Source organism: Macrobrachium rosenbergii, chromosome 22, assembly GCF_040412425.1.
Source record: "Macrobrachium rosenbergii isolate ZJJX-2024 chromosome 22, ASM4041242v1, whole genome shotgun sequence".
NCBI lineage: Eukaryota > Metazoa > Arthropoda > Malacostraca > Decapoda > Palaemonidae > Macrobrachium > Macrobrachium rosenbergii.
The window spans coordinates 18,885,594-18,901,201 of record NC_089762.1 but is presented as its reverse complement, the minus strand read 5'-3'; the positions used below and the strand labels follow the sequence as shown (position 1 = coordinate 18,901,201).

The following is a 15,608-nucleotide window of genomic DNA, read 5'->3' as shown; positions in this document are numbered from 1 at the left end:
ATATCTGAAGCGATATCTTGAAAGGAAATCTCGAGATGACAAGCTATTGGGAGAAGGATGGAGCCACAAGGATGCCGATACTCGTCACATTCGAACACTTTATAGCACAAGTGTACACACGTACAGGTATACAGCACGAATAAGAATATAACAATCAGTATCCAAAAGATTAATACGCATCCGTGTATTTGTTATGCACTATTCGAAAATCGAAACAGCATATGTTTGGTTGTATCTCCTTCTAGTTAACAACTGTGTCAAGTCACTAAAACGCCATTTTCCTTCATGCAAGAAAACTTTCAAGAGATGTTTAATTTAATGGAAATAAAAGAGTAAAGCTCTTATTCGTGAAACATAATGTACCCTTACAGAACTCGTAGGTACCTCATGAGGGTACAAAAACAATAAGAACAACAACAACAACAACATGATAATAATACTAATAATAATAATAATAATAATAAAAATAATAATATTTCGGAAGACGACCCTCTCCCAAGCAAATTTCATTGAAGGGTACGGCTGTCTGGATGCCGTTTAGTTTCCATTGTAGTTTCTTAATCTCTCGAATGAGTCGCTCTGTAGCAGCAGGTGAATCATACGGCAGCTGTCAGAAGTCCAATTATTCCTTGACGTTTCTGTAGAGCTTTGCATAAATATGGGATAGATGTATCCCTGGCTTCATTCGCCTTTCGAGTATGGTAGAAAGCTCTACCCTAACGTCAAGGAATAAATGAACTTTGGACAGCTGCTCTATGAGATAAAGTAACTACAATACAAACTAAATGAAATCCAGTCGACCATACTGTTCAGTAAAATAATAATAATAATAATAATAATAATAATAATAATAATAATAATAATAATAATTACCTACTCTACTAAACATGAAGACTACCAGATAACGAAAATCACTGAAACAATCGACATTCATGGAGACAGGTTTTGCGACTCATAAGGATTTCAAAGTTCACTTCTGATACATCCCCTAATAACCTTTCGCAGCTGCACAGATCATCATCCGCACACGCACCCCGCAAGTTCACACAAAGCGTACACACACACACACACACACACAGTAACTCAAATATGAAGATAATTATACAAACACGCATACATGTGCATTCTCGTCAAATCTTCCTACACCGCACATTTACACAAGCGTGCAATGTTTGCTCAGAAACCACTTATCAGTCCGAAACGCATATTAAGGGCTGCTATTCAAATGAATGTTTAGAAAAGGCAAATATTTATAATAATTTCCAAATGAAAGGGGAACTGCGAACAACCAGGTATCGCAATCGCATTTCACTCCATAAGGATAAAGGCAAAACTCTTGCAATCCCAATCAGCTGAAAGCAATCGATAATTTAACAAAGGAAGGAGTGACCAACGCCCGGTGAGGCCACCTCCAAATATCACTGAGAATATATTTACTGAAAGCGAACGGACCCATGAATTTAACAGTCTTTGTAATACCCATGCTAGCAGCAGTAATTGGGGTAGCAGCGTAATTAAGCCATTCCTAGGTAAGTCTTATCACACGAATGTTTACGGAACGCATACCAAAGTTGCATGACGCGACAGTTCTGTACATCATGAAAGAAGCAACTCGAGCGTCCCCTATTACACTGAAAATAATCCTATATATAACCAATATCCGAAAGGGAACGAAAAAGGGAACAGCTGTAAAGAAATGTGTGCGACAGCCACAACCTCCAAATGACATTCAGCTTTCCGAAAAGTTTTTGGGAGGAAGGCTCCTCTGCTTCGTCGTTACGGATGGAAAGTCCAACGAGAGGAGAAGTGTTTCGGCGAAATAAATAATGGGGCGCATATGGCGTTGCTCCCCACTGCAATGTTCAACAATAAATTACTACAGGACGAAAATCAACATGAAAAAAGTGCGTGGGGCAGGTGTACTGTAGAGGGCGAGGGCGGAAGGGGGATGGGAGAGGTACATACTGTACAGAGGGGGAGTGGGTGAAGAGTGGGGAGGGGGCGATTGGCGAGGGGTTGAAAAGGGGTGTGTGAGGGTTAGAAGAGGGAATAAGCGGAAGGTGCAACCCCTTGGGAGGGAGGGGAATGAGGGGAGGAGACAAGAACAAAAGATACATAAAAGGAAGAGGAAGAAGCACAGAAGTGGAAAGGAAGCACAAAGGGAAGAAAATAAGGGGTGCAGAGAGAGAGAGAGAGAGAGAGAGAGAGAGAGAGGAGAGAGAGAGAGAGAGAGAGAGAGCATATTTGCGCCACACAAGTAGCATTAAAAATTCATTCATAGCTTTATATATATATATATATATATATATATATATATATATATATATATATATATATATATATATATATATATATATATATATATATATATATACATATCAATTACTAATTTCATAATATAATAAGCCATGTTTGTACTCCTCCCTCTAAGCTATCCCAACACGAAGTCTGGTGAGAAGGGAAACAACTGCGCATCAAGGTGTGAAGGCAACACCTGCAAACTAATCAGCGATAATTACCCCCGGCCAACAATAAACCTTGCTTGCAGCTTTTCTGAAAGTCAGGTATTAAGAGGAAAGCCTCGATACAAAATCACTTTTCAATTGGACTACTCAACTCTCTTTCTGCATGTCCAATTTCCAATATTTCATTTTTCATTAAGTGCACAATCACCCTTAAACGAAAATACTCTAGTACACCGATAAGGTATTTTAGAAAGAGAATGGAATATAGAACTTAGGCCAAAGGCCAGCACTGGGACCTATGAGGTCATTCAGCGATGAAACGGAAATTGCGAGTAGAAAGGTCTGAAAGGTGTAACAGGAGGAAAACCTCAAAGCAGTTGCACTATGAAACAATTGTTAGGAGAGGGTGAATACCGAGAGGGAAGAAAGAGAATAAGAACTGAGGTACAGTAAAAGGAATGAAAGGGGTTGCAGCTAGGGGGCCGAAGGAACTCGGCAAAGAACCTAAGTAATGCCTACAGTGCACCGCGTGAGGTGCCCTGACGACACGGGTTTGAGAGAGAGAGAGAGAGAGAGAGAGAGAGAGAGAGAGAGAGAGAGAGAGATTGATTGCGAGCCTTCTACCACGGAGTTCCTCCTCTCGTTGGAAGGTTAACCGCAGACTCCAACTGACATGGACTGAAACAATGAGAGGGAAGGGGACTGCTGCTGCGGTCAGCCCCGTGATGGAAATGGCTCGTTGAGGAGGAGACGAAGGCCAATAAAAATTCGATGGGTACTCATTATCGTTAAGCTAATGACTCCATTCTTAAGCCAAGGCCCTGGAACAAACTAACCAATTAAGACTGAAATAGAGAAACATTTTCAAACTTGAAATAATTGATAAACGGAAGTTAAGACAAACTTCCAAAACAGGAAACGCTTATTAATATCAAATAAGACAAACATTTCCCGTCACTGAAAAATACGAAGAGAAAAAAAAAGTTGATATTAACATAATACTTATAAAGCACTTCAAAATATGTATAAAATATAAAAACCAAGAAAAAATATTTATTTACCTGCGCTTCAAAATTTATATATACCATACAAGCCAAGAAAAAAATATTAACTTACAAGCATTTTAAAATTTATATAAAATATGAAGCCAATAAAAAAAAAATATTCATTTACCTTAGGCTTATCTTCAATACCCTTTTCTGCAGACGGTCAAACCCAAATGAAGATTCCCACGTACCTGAAAATAAAAAAACGAAACTTGAATTTTCAATTATAAGACCTGTGGCTTCAGGTGCAAAAAAAAAAATAAAATAAAAAGTCTTGATTTTAACCTAAAACAAATAGTAATGTGTGTAAGCAACTTCTAAAATCTCTCTCTCTCTCTCTCTCTCTCTCTCTCTCTCTCTCTCTCTCTCTCTCTCTCTCTCTCCTTTAAAGTAGTAATTTTAATTAAACCAGATTTTTAATTAGCGTGTCGGCAAAGACTTCCTTATCAGGCCTTACAGTGACGTGGCCTATGCATTTTTTACCATACTTAATTACACCATTTCATAACACCAAGATTACTCACTAGGTTATTCATGACTAGGAATATATAAGCGTACCAGTTAATGACTACTCCAATCGTGTGTGCATGTAAAATACACACACACACACATACACACACACACACATACACACACACATACACACACACACACACACACACACACACACATATATATATATATATATATATATATATATATATATATATATATATATATATATATATATATATATATATATATATATATATATTAGTAACTAAGTAGTTATATGTTTTATATATTTTTTTTGTATAATAGTAACTATGTAGTTATATGTTGGAACGAAAAAACAGAGTGTATTTCAGAGAGAAAAAAAAAAACTGTTGAGAAGCGTGTCTGACTGTTGGGAATACAAGGCTTCCGACTATGATAATTAATAATTACACTTGGGAAAGTTATGATGGTGTTGCAGTGTTGTGCAAAGGGGTTCACCTTTCGTGTAACACTAAAACATGAATGTGGTAGTTATTATTATCCTTTTTTACTCAGAAAATAAACACTATATATATATATATATATATATATATATATATATACATATATATATATATGTGTGTGTGTGTGTGTGTGTGTGTGTGTTTGTGTGTGTGATGAAGTATGAATGGTATATTATGGCAACATAAATCATTCATATTATACTTCACAAAAAGATTGATGCGTGCCACGGAAGGTGGACTGCTACCTATGCTGCAGTGTACTGCCATAGTATCAACGCACTTAATGCACAAGCTATTTACTTTAAGGGTTATCAACTCAATGGGCAGGAATAAAGTCAACCACTTGTTAAGGAAACACACATAACATGCAATAATTCTATGCATTGCTAAACGCCCACACATGTACGAGAATTATTCATGTTCAATCAAGATTCATAAACGGAGCGTATTTGACGCATTAACAATATTTATTTGTTATTACTATTACAATGAAGATAGAAGCAACAAGGCGCAAAACACCGAAGAGGAGACGCGCATCGTCCAAATCTACCTGCCGAATTTGGCCTTATCTGAAAAGCCACTGAGCACAGTCGTACCCGGCGTTTCTGCCTCACAGCGCGAATAGCTGGTTAATGTAAAACATGCCAATACAAAAAGAAGTGCCTAATTGGCTGGCATTTCCATAGCAACGTGTCTCATTAAATGTTCTCCCTTCGGGCATCATGTCCACTACAGCCAAAACCTATTATCTTTATCTCTCCTCTTCCACCTCAGGGGATCGGCCACTGAAGGAAAGCGCCACAGGAATTGGGTGGGGAGACGAAGACTGCACTCCTACTGGAATAAGTCAAGTCACTCCATCATGCAAAGCTATAAAAAATACATTTAAAAAATTAAACTACACACTGCATATAAAAAACTTCTATGTCCATATACAAAAAATCTATGGTACGAACGGAGGAATGGTACAATGAAGGTTAGGTACGAATCTATTTAAGGTGTAGCCTAATAAAGATCAAAATGATAAGAGTCACGGAAGGGTGCAATTAAAGGAGACCAGGAATGGTGAATCTGTGAAAGATAATTGAAGGTTGCAAGGATGCTACCAATGCAGTGGTGGGAAATATGGGTTGGATAAACACTTCTCTTCGATGATCTTCTTTTGAAAGCTTGAGCTACAAAAAATACGATTTTTTTTTCAAAATGTTTATTTTCACAACGCTGTCAATCTACGGTAACTTTTAAGGACAAAATGAATGATGGTGAGTCAATAATCTGAATATTTACACGCGCACAATTTAAGCAACTGTTCGCTTCAAGTCGGAAACGCCCGGGTTCGAATCCCAGAGGAGCAAGAATTCTTTAAACCAATTCCTTTACAACCCCCTTTGTGCATATGTTGACCGACTAATACGGGGGGGGGGGTTGCAACCAGGTAGAATTGCAACCCATCCTGAGGGACTTGATGAGAACTGGAAAATTAACACCTTCCAAAGCCATCATCATTAAGGGAAGTTGTAGGGTCATATATATATATATATATATATATATATATATATATATATATATATATATATATATATATATATATATATATATATACATATAGTATATATACATATATATATATATATATATATATAACTGAATCACGAAAATATGGAACGTGATGAATTATAAATAAAGTCCTTTACTTAGCAGACTCAGTCTGCTAAGTAAAGGATATATATATCGCAGCATATGTTTCCATATAGTGGATTTTATCTTTATTTATTTATATATATATATATATATATATATATATATATATATATATATATATATATATATATATATATATATATATATAACTCAAAGGACATTCATTTACCTTCAGCAATTAGGGGAGAGAGCGGGAAGCAATTCATGGAAGCTTCCATGCTGGATGTAACGCAAGCAGAAAATAATCTATATACAGTCGGGGTTACATGCATCGCTATTCTTCCTGTTTCTCAGCCAACAACACACAAGTGACTTCCAGCACGAAACTCGAGAAGACGTAACGGCAGACATTCAGAACAAGGGTGAAGACAGGATATAAGACATGGCTCATTCAAAACTTTAACTGGTCGTCAAATGCAAACTTTCACTTAAAAGTTCAATGATTAACCATGACTCACAAGTCACGTGCCGGTCTCCAATTCAGAATAATAATAATAATAATAATAATAATAATAATAATAATAATAATAATAATAATAATAATAATGCTGCCCCACATCAGGTTTCAGATTCTCAAAATATAATAATAATAATAATAATAATAATAATAATAATAATAATAATAATAATAATAATATTATTAATAATAATAATAATAATAATCCTGTCCCACATCAGGTTTCAGATCCTTTCAAAATATAATAATAATAATAATAATAATAATAATAATCCTGACCCCACATCAGGTTTCGGATCCTTCTCAAAATATAAATTTTTCTTTCACCAGTAGTTAAAACTTCCATAAAATTAAATGTTTAGATAATCTCAGGGCCAATACTCAAATAAAACAAATAACCAATATCTCATTTGATGAGGTTTGTCTTAAACATGAACTGGATAACTCCCTCCTCGTCATTAAGTGAAAACATCATCGATGCCCACTTTCACCATTTTTCTCACGATTCTGCCAATTCCCAGACATACGAAGCCAAACCGAAAACTTAACCTCGATGATAATAATAATTAAGGGCTTCTTTTATGCAAGTGTCAGTGAATACGATTACGTTATGCACACGTGCAAGCGCAGGGATGACGTAATCTTAACGCATGTATGTAAATAGGTCAAAAGTTTATTTTCACTATTTATTTAATACAAAATAAATAAATTTAGACAAATCTTAGGTCACCTTCGTCAAAACAACAGAAAGACATGTAGCTTTAATTATCATGTCGAGGAATATTACATACAGGCCGCCTTCGAGAATCAACCAGCGTTTAACTACTGTATATGTCAGACTAAAGTTTACTCATTCCGTTTTTTGACTTTCAAGTACGCATTCAGTCCACTGAAAATCATTTGTGACAGAGATGACGAACGCACAAACGCCAAGGAATTTTGGTGACTAAAAGCCCTAAACTCTAATGACTTACATACTATATAGCGCAAAAGTACTCACGAACGCCCCAAACTTAATTGTTTTTCGACTGGCGAGACCATAGAAGAAAGGAGAGTAGGAGAAGGAGAGAAAAAAAAACTAGTCATCCAACAAGGGCGCGAGCGAGTAGAGAGCTGTATTATGCAAATGCCTCTCCCTCAAAGGGAGTGCTAATAGGAAAAGGCTGGTGCTGTTCTTCAGAGAGAGAATGCTCGCAGAGGGTGTGAGAGAGGTAGAGGGATGCGGTTATAGGAAGGAACGAACGGGGGAGGGGCACAGACCCCTGGCGCCAATACATCCATGTCGTAAATCAATGGACTAGCGTGATAGAAAGATCGCCTGTGGCACCCTGCTTGCTCTAAGCTACCAACATCAGCACACTACACCTATCCTGCTTACTCACACCCAAGCACTATACGCGAGGCAATTCTTACCCTGCCTAACAATCACAATGTTTATCTTTCCGAGGCATACCTTGAATCCATGCTTCCCTTCGCCATAGATCAGCATTAACACTGGCACATCTGGATAACCCAAAATTTCTATAAGAACGGGAAAAAGTATTCTGTATTAATTCTGCCATGGCTGAAAAACGATCGTGATAAACTTGCTAAAGCTTTCTGTTTCGGAGGTTGAACAGCGATAAGGCAGCCTTGACTATCATATGCAATACGAAGTGCCAGGGTCTCGCTCAGTCCAGAACGAACTGGAATTTATATCAATAGAGTTCGGGTTAAAAGATACAATCTTCCTTCTGACGGAGCACTTTCCCTGCTAAGCAACGCACCTCACAACGTAATGATCCCATCAACGATTTTCCTTATTACGGGGCCCACAGAAAGCAACCAATATTATCGGCTACATGACCCTGATTTACTAGGTTAAAACCTCATATCCTTGACCTGAATTACCAACAGATGATTATAGAACGAAAAACACCACACAAGTTTTGCATGGTTTCTGAAAATTAACTAAAATTCCAAGAAATAGATACACAAACTTTACTTATATATATATATATATATATATATATATATATATATATATATATATATATATATATATATATATATATATATATATATATCCAGTGGAAGACGGACGAAAACCACACATCAGTAGGCTGTCTTTTTTATTTTATAGCGAACGTTTCGTAATTATCTATAGAATTACATCCTCAGGGCTGTGCACACGAAAAGATAAACAACAATTATAAGTACAGTCTTAGAAAGTAGAGGATCAGCTGTGTCCTTATATGTCCTCTGGTGTCATCTATAAATACACTTGCCCTAAATGTATTTCAAGGATTTACGTGGGATCCACCAGTAGGCTTCTTAGGGTGCGCATTGATTCACATCGGGGAGTTAGTTTCCGCACAGGTAGCAGAATCTCGAACCCAGAACACTCCAATATCAAGAACATTGTAAAACCTACATTGACAACAAAGATTTTAGTGTCATCGGTCATACTGCCAACCTTCAAGATTTAACAATCCTAGAGTCGTTGTCTATAAAACAACTCGTACAATACTTAAATACTCATACATCTGTTTGTCAATTGTATTTAGCTCAACTTCTTACTGTGGTGATTTCTTTCCATTTAGTTCCTTACTGTCTCACCTCTAGGTTGGATGTCTTTTTATTTTTATTTACTCCCTTCTCTTCTAAGACTGAACTTATAGTTGTTTTTTATCTTTTCTTATGCACAGCCCTGAGGATGTAATTCTGTAGATAATTACGAAACGTTGGCTATAAAATAAAAAAGACAGCCTACTGATGTGTGGTTTTCGTCCGTCTTCCTCTGCATATGTTTCCTGGAGTATCTCCCTTTTCCCTGTATATATATATATATATGTATATATATATATATATATATATATATATATATATATATATATATATATATATATATATATATATATATATATATATATATATATATATATATATATATATATATATATATATATATACTGTACACAAAACACACACACACACACACACATATATATATATATATATATACATGACCTTTTCAAGATAAACAAAAGGCCCTAACACCTAAGGTAAGGCCATTTTCAAAGAATCTCTCCACATATAAAAGCCAGCCAGCTCCCATTCACCACCCGGCCAGCCGACTCCCCATACGGCCCTGCCACAGGGGCCTAAGACCCCCAGGGCTCTCTATACACTCGCTGACAACCATCCAAGCAGCCAGCCACTGCCAACGGGGCCTCTGGTCGCCTTGTTAAGATAATCAAAGGGGCTTTGAGAAGCCGAAAGGAATTTCTAAAGGTGTTTCACACCTGGGAGGGACTATCCACTCCAACCCCCGTTCCCTTTTTTTTTTATATTGGTCGTTAAAATACCTTCTTATTTAAAAAAAGAGAACACGCTATCTCTTACAGCTCTGATATCATATGCGGCATATCTCAATTGCACTCTATACACGGTGTTCTTTCTTATCTCGCTCATTTCATTACGTCATCAGAATCCATCAGCCTCAAAGTTGCCGAGGGAGCGACAAAGAACAGAATAGCCGGTTGGCCTCCTCTTCTTTTTGTACTTCCATTAAATCATATCGTGCACACTACATTCCACTTGACCCTCTAATGACTCACTTTCTCATAGCACACGCATGCCACAGAGACAAGGATGTCCTGTTACAAATATGCCTTCTTTCAAAAATCTCGTTTAATATCGGTACATTAACATTCTGATACTAGAGAGAGAGAGAGAGAGAGAGAGAGAGAGAGAGAGAGAGAGAGAGAGAATTCCATTATCTCTAATCACGGACTTTCGTCTTTTTTTTTTTTTTTTTACCGTCACCACAACCTAATAAAAGTACTGGTACTGAGACCCTCAAGTATCTCTGATCGCCTGTGCTATTAAAGGAATCCAGTGAAAGAGTGGAAACTTCCCTTACAATAAAGAACAGAATAAAGAGTTTAGGCCAAAGGCCTAGCGCTGGGACCTATGAGGTCATTCAGCGCTGAAACGGAAATTAACAGTAAAAAGGCTTGAAAGGTGTAACAGGAGGAAAACCTCGCAGTTGCACTATGAAACAATTACTAGGAGAGGGAGGAAAGTAAGATGGAAGAAAGAGAGTGTGAACTGAGGTACAGTAAAAGGAAGGAAAGGGGTTGCAGCTAAATGCCGAAGGGACGCTGCAAAGAACCCTAAGTAATGCCTACAGTGCACGGCATGAGGTACACTGACATGCTTACCGAGGGAGTGTAAAGTGTGTATCCTTACCATTTTGCATAGACCTAACCCCTGAACCTGTCATGAATATAGCCTCATGCTTACCCGCCTACAGATCTGTTTATATCAACGACTACTTTGTGTGAGCGGCCTTCAACGACGCCTGACCTGAAATCATTTGACAGCGAATACCGCCCACGGCGAGGATAGCAAAGCACTGGCAAACTTCAAAAGCAACTGTTTTTATGTTAAACTAATATACTAAGCCATATGGCACCAGGAAATTTATTTGTAAAAGCATAAGCTGTGACATATGTAATCTAAAAGCTATAATCTGACCCCTGACTCTATTAACTGCATAAAAACGCTTTTATGCTGTATATCTTTGCTAGAGAGAGAGAGAGAGAGAGAGAGAGAGAGAGAGAGAGAGAGAGCTATAACACAGATCAGGAAATTTCTTACATCTATCTGCACGCCTCGTGTTGTCTTTGACTAGGCTATACTATCCGATGAAAGTAGAGAACAATCTTCGTGATCTCCACAATCTGAAACCAGAGACGGCAGTTGAATAACTTCCTCAAATAACCCTTTTCACGAGACAGTTGCCGGGTGCTACCATCCTTTAATAAGTATGGTAATAAGTATAGTATATAAACATTGGACAGTGGAGCGTCACAAAAGGGCCACGGAATCCTTCCTCAACCGTAGGAAGGCCATAAACCTTAAGTCTAGTGCACAAGATGCGGAAATCATACAACACAAACCCTACTTCTAACGTATTTGTACGAAAACGATGCTGACAGACCTATTAAGAACGTCTAAAGTATTATTAGTCAAACGCCTGGGCGAGGGAGTGGCGTGGCCGGCAGACAGTCAACTGGGGTAATGTAATTAGCAGTTTTGACGGGAAATGCTAATGTTTTGAGCTCATGAATCGCGTCTCTTTTACAGCTTCTGCGTCGACACTCGACAGATGATTATGGTGATCACTCTTACCCAACTGTTCGGTAACAGACACAGCCAAAGTTTTGTTAGTCGAAGTCTGAACGTATCAAGAGTTCAACACAACACAGAAAGCCAGAGATAAACTTATTTTATTCTCAAGAACCCTAAGAGAGAGAGAGAGAGAGAGAGAGAGCAGTGGCCTGTTTCCATACAGTTCCTGTTGATCATGGCATCCCTATCTTGATGTTTCTTAAAACATGAAATGATCTACGATAAACCCTAAAGTCCAATGAAACTTTCAGTAAACATTCTTCACAACTAAATAACTTTGAAATTAAGCAGAAGAAGGGAGAATCCAAGACACTTAAGTAGCACTTCGAAAGGCAGCCAACCGTAGTAAGCAAGAGTAGTCATCCAACCATGAAAGGATTCTTGAAGATCACACGGATGTTACGGAGAAAAAAAAAATCAATCGTCTCCTATAATCTATTTTATCTTGATTATATCCAAAAATTGCTTATTGTTTTTTTTTTTGGGGGGAGGGGGTAGTGGAAAGAGAGATAAATAGATATTAATGGACATTTAAAATAAGATCACGCACTGGTTGTAAAAACAACCCAAACTGCCATAAAAATTAGAGCAAATATAAAAGGAGTACTGAAAACAACAAAACAATATTCGAAATGATTCGTTAGTGCAGAGCAGCTGCTTCATGGTCGCACTCCAAGAACTCAACAGGCCCGAAGAACAAAGGCTCGCTCTTGACCAAGAGGGCTCTTTCTACTCGGCAAGTTTCAAACCGATTCGGATAGAATCCTGGCAACCGGAAGCCCAGCCAGCCGTTCCAGGGATAATCATCAGCCTCATCATCGTCATGGGAGCTCGTGCTGGAACTTCCGGCCACAGGGTCACACCAGGGTTACTCCACGGGGGTTGGAGTAACCCTCTGCAACCTCAAACTCCTTGCGAAGTTATCGACCAAAGCTCTTGCAAGGGAGTGAGTTAAAAAACAAAGATGAATAAATTTTCAAAAAGTGTATGGTTTGAAAGCTCTCTCTCTCTCTCTCTCTCTCTCTCTCTCTCTCTCTCTCTCTCTCTCTCTCTCTCTCTCTCTCTCTCTCTCCGCTAAAATAATAAGTATCAACTCCATTTTATAAAAATCGTAGTGTGATCTTGTCCCACAAGATCCACTGATAAATACTGAAAAAAACTAAAGGGACAGAGGTGAATTGTACTCCAAAGTACAATACTTCAAAAACATAATTTGAAGTTCAACATTTTTGACGGCGATGATGGCACAGTCATACAACATAAACTGACAGGAAGACCTACCTTTAACACAAGTAACCGAAATCAAATTAAAAATCTGGACATTTCAAAACCCGATCAAAGGTAAAAAGAAAAAAAAAATTACTCCTTTATAAAACTAAGGGGAAAATCGCCAGTGCGGAGCAAGTCACATGAGAAAGAAATGTCTTTCGCCTGACTTGACGGTGAAAAAACCAAATGATACCCCGCAATGACAGCCGATAAAGATTTACACTCTTCCGCCTTACTGTACAGCTAATGGGATTTAGAACACAGACCGTACCATATCTGATCTGATATGTTTCCATTAGCATGAAAGTATGTAAGAATATAAAGGTGACATTCCCTTCCTGTTCTTAGGCTCACAAACGAAACAGCGAGAAAAAATGTTGAATGGAGGCAATGATAAAAAAATAATAGGCCTACACTAAGTGTCTGCAACCCAATATAAAATGTTTAAGAACAAACAGCATAGTGCCTTACTCTTACATGATTCTTATTTGCCTTGCAGTCCCAGATATATGGATTTATACGGAAAAAAATTATCAAAATTATATTACCTAAAACCATACAAAAAATATAATATTCAAGAGCGTTTTCAGCTTACGTCACAGCGACAACGAGAACAATGGTAAAAATTTAATGAAGAAATTAATTTAGAAAAAATGCCCAGAACTGTTATAAGAGCACAAAACATGCAGCAGCTCAGTAACTACTACCACTTCCTTAAATCAAATGTTATCACACACAAATTGAATGATTAGTTAAGGTGAGACAAATCAATATGACTGCAGATTCTGGATTAGTACTGAATGAATTTAAAAACCTGGAATAGTACTAGAATAGAATGGATTATAGAATTTAGGCCAAAGGCCAAGCGCTGGGACCTATGAGGTCATTAAACGCTCAAACGGAAATTGACAGCACAAAGGCTAGAAAGATGGAACAGGAGGACAACCTTGCAGTTGCACTACGAATCAACTGTTACGAGAGGGTGGACCGTAAGATGGAAGAAAGAGAATATGAACGGAGGTACAGTTAAAGAAATGAAAGGGTTGCAGCTAGGGGCCGTTGAGACGCTGCAAAGAACCCTAAGTAATGCCTACATTGCACTGCTTGAGGTGCACTGAGGGCACTACCATCCTAACGGAACCGGATTAGTACTGTATGAATTTAAATACCTATTATGCAATAGATAAGACAATGTAACTGAGCTGCACATTATTGCAATACCATAAACACAATCAGTTCGCCATTAAATAGCTTTTGGCAAGACGAACAATATTTAGAAGATGGTTAATGCGAAGGTAAATCCCCCTTTTTTTCAGGAAAATCCCGCCTTTTTTCAGGAAAATCCCCCCTTTTTTTCAGCGCCCTCGACGACGACCCCTACCATCATGCAACACCAAGACCAAAGTGTCTCTCCCTCGCCCTCTTGCGGTGTAGTACAATTCCCGAGCAAATTACTGGGAGAGACTTGTTTACGCGGCACTCATCATCCACTTGTAGTAACGACCACTTTTCTCATTCAGATGGTTGTGCTTTAGAACACAGGCTCGCATTTCAATGCGATTGTTTATAAGACAATGCAACGTGAAATCTTCATACAATGCGCACATAACCATCCTTCATTCCTCTTGTCTTCCTCGTGAAAGTCTGCTGCCTCGTTTTCTTTCTGTCCGCTTCTTTATTAAACGCAGGAAAAATAACTGACAAGTAGATTGGGCTCAATTGCTTAATTTATAATTTATATCATTTTCAATAACATTTATTAGGCTTCACCAAATGGGTAGACCAGAAAAAGTCGGATCAAGAATTAGATTTGATTTATATGCATTAACGAAAAACCAAAATCCAAGGCCAATGTCATTGAACAGGTGTTGATCATAATAAAAAATTCCACTCATACAAGAGGATAAACTGTGGCCAGGCCATGAATAATTATACAGCTGTGACATTATCACAAACACGAATATGCTACTTTCCTACACCTAACGTAAGTATCACTCATGACTCGAACAGCGTTAGAGCTCGAAATACAATACTGTTGTGGACATCACATTATGTTGTTTTCCACAAAGTTCGCATTTGACACACATTCAATGGAAGTACGGAAAAGCGTAAAATGCAGATTCAAAATAATAATTACTACCTAAATTCCATGTACGCATAAACACAGCATTCGATGAGCCATGAAGAAGATTTTATAAGGTGCCTACAGCAACAGTATCAGCCTCTCTCTCTCTCTTAAAGGAACATGTATCAAACCCAATATACTACTATGAAGACTATTACTCTTTTACAGTGAACAGAATCAAAGGTCTCTGGATCTGGGCAACGTGACCATGGCATACGGATGCGGTCGATATCCATAAACAGCAGCAACAACATCGTATTTACAAAATCACATCTTCATTACAGCAACAACTCTGAAAATTAACAGAATATAAAATTGTGCCGCATTTCCACTCGCAGACAACCTTCATTTTCTAAGGCAATTTTTGAACCTCGTCCTGTATTACAG

The 15,608-nt window shown here is 37.8% G+C and overlaps 1 protein-coding gene across 2 annotated transcripts in view; it reads right to left on the bottom strand.

The window, feature by feature from the left end:
* Positions 1–15,608, bottom strand: part of fz (frizzled) — a 367,014-nt gene that overhangs the window by 285,816 nt on the left and 65,590 nt on the right. The window contains exon 2 of one of the 2 annotated variants that reach the window (XM_067124291.1): positions 3,639–3,702. The exons of the other annotated variant lie outside the window; for it this stretch is intronic. Within the exon in view, the coding sequence (XP_066980392.1) occupies positions 3,639–3,702 (64 nt within the window). The remainder of the gene's footprint in view (positions 1–3,638; positions 3,703–15,608) is intronic. 2 annotated transcript variants of the gene reach the window in all.